General features: G+C 43.3%; 1 protein-coding gene across 4 annotated transcripts in view; it reads right to left on the reverse strand.

Moving 5' to 3' along the window:
- Window positions 1–654: 654 nt before the first annotated feature.
- The window catches only part of TBX20 (T-box transcription factor 20), a 30,459-nt gene continuing 16,841 nt past the window's right edge, over window positions 655–14,272 (reverse strand). For 2 of the 4 annotated variants that reach the window (XM_032957866.2, XM_076068202.1), the window contains exons 4-8: window positions 12,993–13,101; window positions 9,088–9,246; window positions 6,708–6,784; window positions 5,946–6,061; window positions 655–5,217 (exon numbers count right to left, since the gene is read on the reverse strand). In XM_032957866.2, the coding sequence (XP_032813757.2) occupies window positions 4,820–5,217; window positions 5,946–6,061; window positions 6,708–6,784; window positions 9,088–9,246; window positions 12,993–13,101 (859 nt within the window). In that variant the 3' untranslated portion in view covers window positions 655–4,819. The remainder of the gene's footprint in view (window positions 5,218–5,945; window positions 6,062–6,707; window positions 6,785–9,087; window positions 9,247–12,992; window positions 13,102–14,272) is intronic. The other 2 variants (XM_076068204.1, XM_076068203.1) reach the window with 2 other exon arrangements.

Consider the following 14,272-nt stretch of genomic DNA (forward strand, 5'->3'; position numbering starts at 1 on the left):
ATGCTGTGTCGGGGAGGCTGACCCCCGGCTCCTCGCTCAGGTGGGATCCACTGCTCCCCTCTTCCGTGTCCTGGGGAGGGTTACTGCTCACCGACTCCCCCCCCCCCCTTCGCTGCGGCCCTTCGGGGCATGATTCGTGGCTGGCGCTTAGCCACCTGGAATCAATTCACACAATCTCCGTGCACACACTCACACCCACTCACTCGAAATCCGACGTCGCTCCTCTCCCGTGCCACGCACCAATCGCGCGCGCGGGACTCGGGGTCGGGGGTCAGAGGGCTGGGGCGTCACTCGCACACGCGCAGCCGATTGGGGGGGGTTGTCTCGGAGATTTATTTAAAGGTCTGTATGAACAAACTCACAGGTACGCCGCCCGTTCACCCCACGCACACGCTAAACAAAGGCCGCACGAATAATCTCGCGTGTACGCCGCCCGTTAGCCTCACGCACACGTTAAACGAAAGGGCGTATGAGTAATCTCACGTGCCCCTGTACGAGTCCGCCGCCACTCACCACACGCACACACTAACCACGAGCTACACGCATGGGCGAGCGCAAACACGTGGGTAAATACACCCTCACGCACAAACACAGGGTACAACGACGCACACCAACATGCATCCGTTCCACCCTCGCAGAAACCACACGACAAGGTTTATTGAACCCCAGCAGTTTATTCTCAGCGAGTCCGAGGCTAAATTACCCGAGTCAGTTTGAGTCAGCAGGGCAGGTCTCCCGATGGTCTCAGACCCGATCTGTATCGCTTCTTTAAAATCACTCTCCTAAGACAATCTCCCAATGGCCTCAATATCAAACTCTCGGGTACTCACGGTTCGACTCGTACGGAGCTGCTGGGTCGGATCCTCGCTGCACTTCGACTCGTCACACGGACGTTCGAGTGGCTGGGAAGTCGACGGCCCCGAGCCTGGCTTGAGAACAATACGAACTCACTCTCCCTACCTTCTCTACCCTTTTTATTGTCCTCTACATCAAAGGCAAATCGACGCTGATCCGCTGGCCTCCCGTCCAATCAGGTGGCTCGGATTTCCCGCCACTCTCCCCGGATCGGTGCTCTCTCAGACGTCCGCTTTTCACCCTCTAAACAAGCGCATCTGTCCTACCAATAGGAGGACCGGCCCTGTGTTTCCTGCCGTTCATGACTCCGTCCCCCCCCTACCTGCCTGCTGACCCGTGTGTATTGTGGGTGTTTTCTATCCGCGGTGGCTCAGCAGCCCCGTCGTGACCATGTAATTACCACCCAAGTCACGGCGCCGCGGTGCACGTTAGCCTCGGGGGAGGTCGCCCAATTCCCTGGTCGCAGGAAACCGTGAAGTTTGGCTCCGACGGAGCGGCTTCGCTGCTGTGGCACCACAGCTGCACTGTAGTTAATTATTACAAAAGCTGGTGGCGATCCAATCATCGTCGAGTGGCAAATGCCCTGACCATTTGGCTCCAGCCCTCCTGCAGGCCATCATTGTACCGTCCTTCACATCTTTTGATTCTCGGTTTCCACTACCAGGAAGTGGTGGCAGAGAATCCGATGAGATGCAGGTTTAATATCTTGGGTCCTCGGCATAGCCGCTTGATGTCGAGGTGTAACCACCAAATATCGGTTCGGTTTTTCAATCGTTGCATTTCCATATGAATGTACAGTGTACACCGTTTGTATGCCCTGGTCACACAGCTTCATAAAGACAGCTCACAACTTCCCATGAGCACATAAATAACAAAATCCTTTATACAGACATGCGTGAACACCTCCCAAACAAAGTAACAGGTTTGCTTTGGTACGTAAACTGGTGCATGTGTTAAATTAATAGCGTGCATATACATGTCACCATTTAAAATTCCATAATCAAGTCCATGACTGCCCGAGGCGTGCCCCCGAATACACACAATGAATGTTGTCCATCTGTTTTTCAAAAAAAGTTAAAACTCGAAAATGCACCACATACTTTGAGCACAGGATAAGCCAATAGTCACCTATATTCTTACGTGTGGGTAGTATGTTCAGACGCTACATACCAATCTCGAAGTCATCTGGCCACGAGACAGCTTCAGCAGAAAGTTGGTGTAAGTTTTTCCATTCCTCCACTAAAGGAGTGCAAACTATAGCAGTTTATTCGATGGTCCATAGTTTGGGTTGCATGGCCATACTTGCACTGCTGTGTCTTGTCTTTAATTTTCCATTTGTGAAGATGTGCTCATCAGCCTGTTGGTGTGAGGCGGTTGATGATCCACCGGTGTCTTCGAGAGCCAGGAGTTGTGCGTTGTTTGGGTCTCGAATGAGGTGTTTAGTTTGTCACCTGTGTAAATGCTGCATTGCGCTTTAAATACAACAGTTGGACATTACGCCAAGTATATTGTTTCTAGTAGATAGTGTCTTCATTAACAATCTTTCTGTTAGCAATGACAATATTTGACACTTATGTTTGCATGTTGCTTTCTGTATTTTGTCTATTTACAGGTGTATGTGTAATGACATACACACGTGTGCCTCTCTACATTCAGCCATACATGGCTATCGGTTGTCAAGTATCTATCACGTTGCCTGGTTTTACCGAGTTTGCAAGTTTTAAAATTACTAAGTTGCTCATCCTTATGGAAATTAAACTTTTCTCGTCATTATTTATAATGGTAACACAGTATTCGCTCAATGGAATAAAATACAATTATATTATACAGTAAATGACGAGGTTGTTGAATAATGCACATGTCAATGTGTTGCTTTGACTGAAAGTAAACTATGATACATTCAAAAACAGCAGCAACATGATCTTGCATAATATAGTTTGTAGGTTAATTAAACTAAACTTTTTCCTTTACCAGGTAAGACCTACTGAGTGATACAGTTCCATTTCAGAAGCGACCTAGCCACAAACAATAGCGCAATGAGGTATCTTACCCTGTGTACATTTATATAAAAAAACACATACTCTTAATGCATGCTTCTAAATGTGGAGGGAAAACCAGACGACCTGGAGAAAAATCCACGCAACCACGGAGAGAACATGCAAACTCAAAATATACAGGTGTCAGGGTAGGGATCGAACCCATGGCCTACCTACATACTAGGGGAGGGAGTTAACATCTTGCCACCGTAGTTCTGTTGGAATGCAGTGTTGTGCAGGCATTGAAAGCCTCCTCAAGTGCAAACAGGGAGCCTTTCCCATTGCCTTGCGGTAGTGATCTTGATAATAATTGAAGGTGTAGACATATCGTGCATGGTGCAATTTGAGAATATCTACAATAACAACTTGCACTTGCAGTACATCTAAATGTATCATCTGGAGACTACTATGTAGTGCCTTGACTGCACGCAATAGTTGTCATAGAATCAGCATTGTTCTTTGTGTTAATTGTACAGAGCAACCAGCAGTACCAAGTGAAGTGAAAGCTACAATACCATTCAGAAATAATGATGATCACATTACAAAACAAATGTAACAACTTTTGTGTTGCAAATAAAAATACACGTTTTACATTTTCTAAAATACAGCATATTTTGGATTTACAAAGTCTCAGAATATGATTGAATCTTAAAACAATTTATTTAGCCGAAGATAAATACTAAAATTTGATCATAGTCTATGTGTAACTGTATGAAAGTGTTCAAACTCATTTTATTACTCTGAGACCACACACACCGTAGAGAAGAATGGGTGATTGGCAGTTTCACAGATTATATTGGGAATTCTGTGCAAAATGTATTGCAGCTCACATCACCACAGTAGCCAATGAATATAACACTCAGTGTGACTAGTGAGAGTGCCTGTGACACATGTAATGGGAATATAGTTAAGATGAGACCTGAATCTTAAAATCAGAGAACCATCAAGTCAAACATAATAGGAATATAAACAACATAAATAATAGTGACTCTTGCCTACACCACAGTGTTTCTTGTGATCTCTGGAGTTGTTGGCACTGAAACCTGGGTCACCACCTCTGTAGCTACAAAGTTTGGCTTTTGAGCTCAGTCACCAAATTTTACACAAAGGTGAAATTTATATTTTGCTCCATAGAAATGTGTCTGGTGCTGGTAGTTGTCGCTTCTGAAAAAGAGCTATATAGCTCAGTCAGCATTACCTGGTAAAATCACAATAGTTTAAGAGATTTTTAAAGGAAAAAAACGTGTAATTAACATAGAATACATGAAATCATAGTAATTCACGACCCTTATCCAGGCGCAATTGGATGAAGGCCTTCCCACGTGTCAGTTGTGAAGGCTTTTATCATACTTTAGCATGCTGGTAATTGGCAAAGGTCTAAAAATTATAATAAAATTATAATATATGTAAATATACTCCACATGTACTTGTACTTAAGCAAACGACATTTATTGTCGATGCACAAATGCTAAATTTATAAATGTTGTGTAAATGTTGGTTACATATGACCAGAAGTCAGTTTGCTTAGTGTCAGTGACAATGGAATTACATTCTTTTTTAAAATAATCATTTAAAATGAATATAAATTTAAAGACGTTACTCAACTGTGATCCGCACACACACATTTGGAACACGTGCTTGTGGAAAACATTCTTAAGAACAATGTTCACTTCAATAATGAAAGTGGTGTTGTTCAAAACCCCCTGCTTGACATATTGGTGGGTTTAGTATTTGTTTTTTAGTGCGAAAATATAGCATTACATTACTATATTTGACTGGTTATTAGCAGAATTCAATGCCTATTTTTATTACTATTAGCAAGTGTTGATTATAACTTGTACATACTCTTCTTACCTACTGATTTTGAAAAAGAGTGCTCTGCAATGTCAATATACCAAGTACTGTAATGACTGGAACGCTTAAGGAGTTTACACGAACGGTGTCATGATGGCATTGTGGTTCCTTAGTCTCTGCGTTGATTCGTAAGGGCCTTGCTGGAAAAGGTGGTGATAGCGAGGCACGGGGTAAGTGGGAAATAGAGGAGGACCACCCTGCGGTGACCCAGCCAGATTCATCCGACTCGTGCCCTGTAGGGCTCCTGCAGGGTGTGCCGAGGCTGGGGGACCCGCCGCGTTTCCTACAGCGGCAGTAGCTGTAGCGGCTGCGGCAGCGGCAGCAGCTGCGAGGTGGATCCCCAGTTGACTGTAGGGAGGAGGGTGGGGTGCTGGCCCCGGATGGGATGCCACTGAAGGCTGGAAGGCAGGGAGCCCAGCATGACTTACCCAGGCACTTAGCGTCACGCCACTGGTATGCGAGAAGACTGGCACTGCATGCAAGAGAGAAATAACTGTAAGTTTCAATGTATTTGATGGCGTAATTATGTTTAAATGTCAAGCCATTTTATGTTCAAATGAGCATTGAGGTGGTGATCATCTCCTGTTTACAGCCCTGAGTTAAATGGTGGAAATTACACATCCTTATGGCAAGGTAATATCTACCCATAGGACAACAACTGTTGACTTCCGTACAAAGTGGCACTCATTTTATCAACCCCAGAGGGATGATGGGCTAAGTAAACTCCCAAGCAGGATTTAAACTTGCAATCTTCCGATTAGAAACCACTCACTCCACCTTTTAGCCACCTGGCCAGAGCACACAATAGTAAACAATAATACATCAAACTTTAGGGCGCTTTGTAAATCCATAGGAGGATGCCATCCTCCCCACACGATACTCCACCATAATGGTGAACAATGGAGGTGGAACCAGTTAAGATATCACCACTGTTGTGGTCAGGAACCTAACTGAGGTCGTTGGGTCTATAGCGCACTGTGCTAACCACTCTGCCACCACAACCGCCACACTTAGTGGCAATAGGAGGTAACAGTTTTCCCGCATTTCATTTGTAAATTGCTTAGTTGTAACAAAAGTTGAGGATATTGTCAACTTCACCCATTTCACACCTCATGTGAAACTGTATTGACATCCGGAACACATGAAGTTATTCTTTGCAGACCATTTCACACATCCAAGTTACTCATCACCCACGCTCACCTTTGGACTGAGAGCCCTGACCGTCATCACAAGGGTAGACGTCATCTTCCCCAGACAGGGCCCGGATGGGCGACCTGGCATAAGTGTGTTTCTGTATCAAGCTCTCCACGCTGTCCCTGGCCCCATGGACACAAGATCCACACAGCCATGAGATCGCGTTTTCTTGGGGCTCTGGGCCAATGCTTATCAAAATGCATTTACCATCTATCACTGTTTGCTGCACATCAATGTAGAACACCTAACTTCACTTGCAGTTGCCTTGGACATGTACCGTATTTACCCACTCATTCAATAATCACCCTTTCCATGTGAATATATCTTTAACTTAATTGTATGATCAGTAATTCTAAGACGAGTTTTTGTGTAAAATAGATGTTACATTTTTAATAATTTATTTCTAAAAAGTATTTTTGATTTGTTTTATAATGTGACTGTTTTTGCTGTAATTTCATTTATATTTGCTTCATTATTGTCCTTTAATGTTGTTGCTTTTATCACTTTGGTGACCCAGGTTACTCACTCTCAGGAATGAGACTAATCCAGGTCTCTTGAGTTCTTACCTGGTAAAACAAAATCAACTTGAACCTACCTGACTGCCTTGTTTTGTTTAGATAGCTCTGCGCCAATATTCCCCTCCTTTAATGATCAATGTTAACACACAAGTTCTGCTCCAGCGAACAAAATGCTGTATTCTTCTCTTTCTCACATTATAAACATTCTGACAGAAAATGCCACTATTTGAAACACCAGTGCAGTTCATACCTTTCCAGGTCACTGAGTCTTGAAGAGTCTCTGAACCCTTTTGCGAATGGGTTGCTATCGATCTTTAGTTTGGTAATCTGTACGCACAGTGACACACAAAGGATGGGTCAAGTCCGTTACACAGGCTTGCTCTGATTTCATCAATATCTCAAACCTTTTCACTTAAGTAATATGCTACTGAGGCAGCTGAATGGTATAACATGCAGCAGCTGATTTAAATTTATTATTTCTGTCAAGGGCCAAATCGATAGATATCTTGAATATAAAATGTATGTCGCATTATAATTTCTATCATTTAAAACTCTATCATTCACAATGGAACGCTTAGCTGTATAATAAATGAGTAAAAAAATGTTTTATATTTGATACACTTGAATGTTTTTATGTATATATTCTCTTTCTTTACATCCGGTGAGACCAAACTGAATAAATCATCCCTTTTGTGAGGGAGGTCTGAGGAAGATGCAGGAACGATTCCATTAATATTAAGTGAAAGAAACCTGCGATCTTAATCAGTTTAACACGTAGGCTTTCGCGACCAATATTATTCATAATAAAGGTTTTTGGGTTAGATCGCGTTATTTATAAATGTGTCGTAACCCTCCACCACCCGACACGGCCAATCAGCAAAAAAAGTGTCACGTTGACAAAAGACAAATAATTCACTACTTTAGCCCACCGGTGTGTTGAAGAGTGAATCCACAACATTTACAGTTTGAGTACGACGTTTCGCTGGTAAATACATCCAGCATCATCGGGCGAATTGCCCGATGATGCTGGGCTAAAGTAGTGAATTATTTGTCTTTTGTCAACGTGATACTTTTTTGCTGATTGGCCGTGTCGGGTGGTGGAGGGTTACGACACATTTATAAATAACGCGATCTAACCCAAAAACCTTTATTATGGCTCTTAATCAAATAATTGATATTTAATTTGAAATATTATATATTGCCTAAATCTTAAAAAAAATATCCTAACAATGGCTATGGCTCTGAATGGAATAAAACTAACAATAACATTCTCTTATTTAATTATCTAAGGTCAAGCTATAGATTTGTAAAATAAGTTAATTGCAATGATATAAAATCCCATACTGCAATGGAGGAAGCATCTGACGTATATGAGGAGGGCAGGAAGAGGAATTCCAGACCACAGTGAGCCTCCTGCTGTTTTCATGGGCGCTGGTAACCAGGATTTCAAGCTCCCGGAATGTCCGTAGGCCATTTCAATGTTGGCAGAACATACTTGGTGAGTTAGACATCTCCATTGGCTACTCACTTTATCTCCCTCCAGCTGCCTCGCAGCCCACCCTCTGTAGCTGGCAGGGTGTAACAAACCCACCTTGGAGACAATTGTAAAGTCTTTCCGCATTGCTGCTCCACGTTTATACCCTTGCTGCTCATCTACACCCCCTCAGTCCCCTCTTTATTTCCATATTAAACCAAAACACAAAGCATACTTGCACCTGTACCTACACTTTTTATGTAGCCTCTTGCTCCCATACGTTTGCACTCTTTTCATTTACGTTTATGTCAGTCACATCCCCACTGGGGAGATAAAGGCGGCCGGGCATGGTGCTGGCCACCCAGCACTTTGTGTACTGTGTCGGCCTATATAGGTGCTCGCTAACAGCATTTGCGCCAACAGCCTGTGTAGGCTATACAGGGGATCTTTTTCACACGAAAATACAGCGCTTGTTTGCACATGTACCTTACCTTTCCTGGCGCCTCGTGCTCTCATTATATTTGCACTTTATATTTCGTGTGTTTCATTTACGACCGTTAATTACCTTTTTCGTTAGTTGTGCAATATTCCTTAAGGATTATGTACTAGTTCTCTGCAATATTGGCGTTTTTGTATTTGTTTTGTTGCTGCTGTACTCAAGCACCACATATCTCCCTTGTAAAACAGCCAGGAGACTGGATAAACGGGACCATCTGTATAACAGATAACATACACTCAAACTCCATTATATGAGCAAATATTTTGCTAATTGTGTATTGTTTCACAGTCACTTGTATAATACATCAGGGCTATAATTTTATACAACTTAGCTCGCATCGATGTCACAGATTTTAGAAGACTGAGCCATTTTATAACTGATCTATTTTTTTTACTTTAATCACGTGTATTTCTCAGATAACAGAGTTACAGAATTGTCTCGGTCCTGTTCCACTGGAAATGGACCAGGTTCTGTTCAGGACTAACATAGCACAAATTTTAACAGAATTTTGGATTATTCCACCTTCATAATGAGTTGTGCAGTCAGAGTGATTCATATATTGTGTGAGTGAGTGACGTGAAGCGATATATGCTAATAACATAAGGTAACGCTAATACCTAGCGACAGGTGGGGGGCTCCTTGCACTACGTCACTCACCAGCTGGTTCTGGTACGCTGTCACAGCTGTGAAGACACTCTCCAGGAATACGAATGTGCGGAACTCTTCAGACTTGAGGTTCAGCAAGGACGCGGTGTGCTCCTTCTTCTTGATGATGTGAACACGTGGTTGATACTTATGCATAGAGTTCAAGATGATCTGCAACAAAGAAACGAGTACCACTCATTAGTAGGCGTTATTTGGAGCGTAGTGCACAGTGAGGGAAAAAAGTATTTGATCTGCTGATTTTGTACGTTTGCCCACTGACAGAGAAATGATCAGTGTATAATTTTAATGGTAGGTTTATTTGAACAGTGAGAGACAGAATAACACCAACAAAATCCAGAAAAACGCATGTCAAAAATGTTATAAATTGATTTGCATTTTAATGAGGGAAATAAGTATTTGATCCATCTGCAAAACATGACTTAGTACTTGGTGGCAAAACCCTTGTTGGCAATCACAGCGGTCAGACGTTTCTTGTAGTTGGCCACCAGGTTTGCACACATCTCAGGAGGGATTTTGTCCCACTCTTTGCAGATATTCTCCAAGTCATTAAGGTTTCGAGGCTGACGTTTAGCAACTCGGACCTTCAGCTCCCTCCATAGATTTTCTATGGGATTAAGGTCTGGAGACTGGCTAGGCCACTCCAGGACCTTAATGTGCTTCTTCTTGAGCCACTCCTTTGTTGCCTTGGCCGTGTGTTTTGGGTCATTGCCATGCTGGAATACCCATCCACGACCCATTTTCAATGCCCTGGCTGAGGGAAGGAGGTTCTCACCCAAGATTTGACGGTACATGGCCCCGTCCATCGTCCCTTTGATGCGGTGAAGTTGTCCTGTCCCCTTAGCAGAAAAACACCCCCAAAGCATAATGTTTCCACCTCCATGTTTGACGGTGGGGATGGTGTTCTTGGGGTCATAGGCAGCATTCCTCCTCCTCCAAACCCGGCGAGTTGAGTTGATGCCAAAGAGCTCCATTTTGGTCTCATCTGACCACAACACTTTCACCCAGTTGTCCTCTGAATCATTCAGATGTTCATTGGCAAACTTCAGATGGGCATGTATATGTGCTTTCTTGAGCAGGGGGACCTTGCGGGCGCTGCAGGATTTCAGTCCTTCACGGCGTAGTGTGTTACCAATTGTTTTCTTGGTGACTATTGTCCCAGCTGCCTTGAGATCATTGACAAGATTCTCCCGTGTAGTTCTGGGATGATTCCTCACCGTTCTCATGATCATTGCAACTCCACGAAATGAGATCTTGCATGGAGCCCCAGGCTGAGGGAGATTGACAGTTCTTTTTGTGTTCCATTTGCGAATAATCGCACCAAATGTTGTCACCTTCTCACCAAGCTGCTTGGCAATGGTCTTGTAGCCCATTCCAGCCTTGTGTAGGTCTACAATCTTGTCCCTGACATCCTTGGAGAGCTCTTTGGTCTTGGCCATGGTGGAGAGTGTGGAATCTGATTGATTGATTGCTTCTGTGGACAGGTGCTTTTTATACAGGTAACAAGCTGAGATTAGGAGCACTCCCTTTAAGAGTGTGCTCCTAATATCAGCTCGTTACCTGTATAAAAGACACCTGGGAGCCAGAAATCTTTCTGATTGAGAGGGGGTCAAATACTTATTTCCCTCATTAAAATGCAAATCAAATTATACAATTTTTGACATGTGTTTTTCTGGATTTTGTTGTTGTTATTCTGTCTCTCACTGTTCAAATAAACCTACCATTAAAATTATAGACTGATCATTTCTTCGTCAGTGGACAAACGTACAAAATCAGCAGGGGATCAAATACTTTTTTCCCTCACTGTATGTACAGTGAGGGAAAAAAGTATGTACAGTGAGGGAAAAAAGTATTTGATCCGCTGCTGATTTTGTATGTTTGCCCACTGACAAAGATATTATCAGTCTATAATTTTAATGGTAGGTTTATTTGAACAGTGAGAGACAGAATAACAACAACAAAATCCAGAAAAACGCATGTCAAAATTTTTATAAATTGATTTGCATTTTATTGAGGGAAATAAGTATTTGACCCCCTCTCAATCAGAAAGATTTCTGGTTCCCAGGTGTCTTTTATACAGGTAACGAGCTGAGATTAGGAGCACACTCTTAAAGGGAGTGCTCCTAATCTCAGTTTGTTACCTGTATAAAAGACGCCTGTCCACAGAAGCAATCAATCAATCAGATTCCAAACTCTCCATCATGGCCAAGACCAAAGAGCTCTCCAAGAATGTCAGGGACAAGATTAATGACCTACACAAGGCTGGAATGGGCTACAAGACCATTACCAAGCAGCTTGGTGAGAAGGTGACAAGAGTTGGTGCGATTATTCGCAAATGGAAGAAACACAAAAGAACAGTCAATCTCCCTCGGCCTGGGGCTCAATGCAAGATCTCTCCTCGTGGAGTTGCAATGATCATGAGAACGGTGAGGAATCAGCCCAGAACTACACAGGAGGATCTTGTCAATGACCTCAAGGCAGCTGAGACTATAGTCACCAAGAAAACAATTGGTAACACACTACGCCATGAAGGACTGAAATCCTGCAGCGCCCGCAAGGTCCCCCTGCTCAGGAAAGCACATATACATGCCCGTCTGAAGTTTGCTAATGAACATCTGAATGATTCAGAGGACAACTGAGTGAAAGTGTTGTGGTCAGATGAGACCAAAATGGAGCTCTTTGGCATCAACTCAACTCGCCGGGTTTGGAGGAGGAGGAATGCTGCCTATGACCCCAAGAACACCATCCCCACCGTCAAACATGGAGGTGGAAACAATATGCTTTGGGGGTGTTTTTCTGCTAAGGGGACAGGACAACTTCACCGCATTAAAGGGACGATGGACGGGGCCATGTACCGTCAAATCTTGGGTGAGAACCTCCTTCCCTCAGCCAGGGCATTGAAAATGGGTCGTGGATGGGTATTCCAGCATGCCAATGACCCAAAACACACGGCCAAGGCAACAAAGGAGTGGCTCAAGAAGAAGCACATTCAGGTCCTGGAGTGGCTTAGCCAGTCTCCAGACCTTAATCCCATAGAAAATCTGTGGAGGGAGCTGAAGGTTCGAGTTGCCAAACGTCAGCCTCGAAACCTTAATGACTTGGAGAAGATCTGCAAAGAGGAGTGGGACAAAATCCCTCCTGAGATGTGTGCAAACCTGGTGGCCAACTACAAGAAACGTCTGACCTCTGTGATTGCCAACAAGGGTTTTGCCACCAAGTACTAAGTCATGTTTTGCAGAGGGGTCAAATACTTATTTCCCTCATTAAAATGCAAATCAATTTATAACTTTTTTAACATGCGTTTTTCTGGATTTTGTTGTTGTTATTCTGTCTCTCACCGTTCAAATAAACCTACCATTACAATTATAGACTGATCATTTCTTTGTCAGTGGGCAAACGTACAAAATCAGCAGGGGATCAAATACTTTTTCCCTCACTGTATGTTGAACTTTTTTAGCACCTTACATAGACAACCGTGTAACCGGAGGTGTGGGGAAGGACAACAAACTAAACACACAAAAAAGGGGATGTGAGTATGTGTGACATGCGGGTCTGTAGAAGGGATGTGAGTGAGTGTCACATGAGGAGTGTGGTGTGATGGGGGTGTGAGTGAGTGTTGACACAGGGATGGTGCTGTGGAGGGGATGTGAGTGAGTGAGTGTGACATGAGTGTGATTTGAAGGGGGTGTGAGTGAGTGTTGACACAGGGATGATGCTGTGGAGGGGATGTGAGTGAGTGTGACATGAGGAGTGTGGTGTGAAGGGGATGTGAGTGAGTGTTGACACAGGGATGGTGCTGTGGAGGGGATGTGAGTGAGTGAGTGTGACTTGAGTGTGGTGTGGAGGGGATGTGAGTGAGTGTGGCTTGAGGAGGGTGGTGTGCTGGTTGCGAAGTTCACGTGTCCGTGCTGATCCAGCTCGTTGTTCGTGAGCTTGAGTTTCTCAAAGGATACACTCTGCTTGAGGAGCTGCTCTCCAGTGAAGGGAGAGTCTGGGTGCACGTAGAGCCTGGGGTGAGTTGGACAGTGGGGAAATGACGACACAGAGCAACACACGGGAGCTCAGCTTAGTCAGTGTCCTGGCTCTGTGTGCATTAGTGAAAACGAAACAGCTACGTTGTGCACATATTTGCATCGACATGCTTTTCAAGTATAATTATTCTTGCTAAACATTGTGCAAAATGCTCATATTGAACCAAGTGGCTTTCTTTAAGTTAACATCGATAATTTTCAAACTTTTCAGCAGCTCAAGGCAGCATTCAGTCTTTTGAAAAGCAGCATTTAGTGAAAAAATGTGACCAGATGACCCAGTTACTTCTGATTGTTTGGAGTGTATTCTAGTGCAATATTCTTCAAACATGTTTGTATTGATATATTTAGCAGAATATAGCCATCGATCACTTAGAATATTCAGCATTTTTATAGGTTTACGATGAAACGAGCATGACGGTAATATTCGTATAACACTTTAAAGATACTGGTGTAGATGTGTGGAACATACCTACGCACGGCAAGGTTATGCATTATAACATATCTTCTTTGGTTCTTTCGGTGAAGTCACGTAGAATGAGAATAAAATAATAAATTGATAAAATAAAATAACACAATATTCTCACGACGTTTCGGCCACAACACAAGCGGCCTTCATCAGGCCTTCATCAGGCCGCTCGTGTTGTGGCCGAAACGTCGTGAGAATATTATTGTGTTATTTTATTTTATCAATTCATTATTTTATTCTCATTCTACGTGACTTTACCGAAAGAACCAAAGAAGATGAATCATTGCAGTCACGAAAGCTTGAAATCGAAATTCATTATAACATAATTTAAATATAGGGTTATCAGCTGGTACTGCAGCAGTGAGGTCAAGGGACTTCACTCGTTAAAGATTCAACATCATTTAATTGGTAGTTTGTCTTGTTACTAACTGGCCAGGCGGAGCTGCTCACAATCACAAGGTTCTAAGTTTACATCCTAGTTGGGAGTTGACTCAGCCCATTGTCCCTCAAGGGTCGACAGAATGAGTACCGCTTTGTGAGGAAGTCAACAGTGGTTGTCCTATGGATACCATAGGAAGGTGGAATTCCTTTCACTGGCTTAGGACTGTAAACAGTAGATGAGCACCGCCTCAATACTCATTTGAGCCAGAAAAGACTTCGACTTTGACCTAAAACTGATTAA

The sequence above is a fragment of the Petromyzon marinus genome, chromosome 20 (genome assembly GCF_048934315.1).
Source record: "Petromyzon marinus isolate PM22_M1 ecotype Great Lakes invasive population chromosome 20, UKy_Petmar_22M1.pri1.0, whole genome shotgun sequence".
Classification (NCBI taxonomy): Eukaryota; Metazoa; Chordata; class Hyperoartia; order Petromyzontiformes; family Petromyzontidae; genus Petromyzon; species Petromyzon marinus.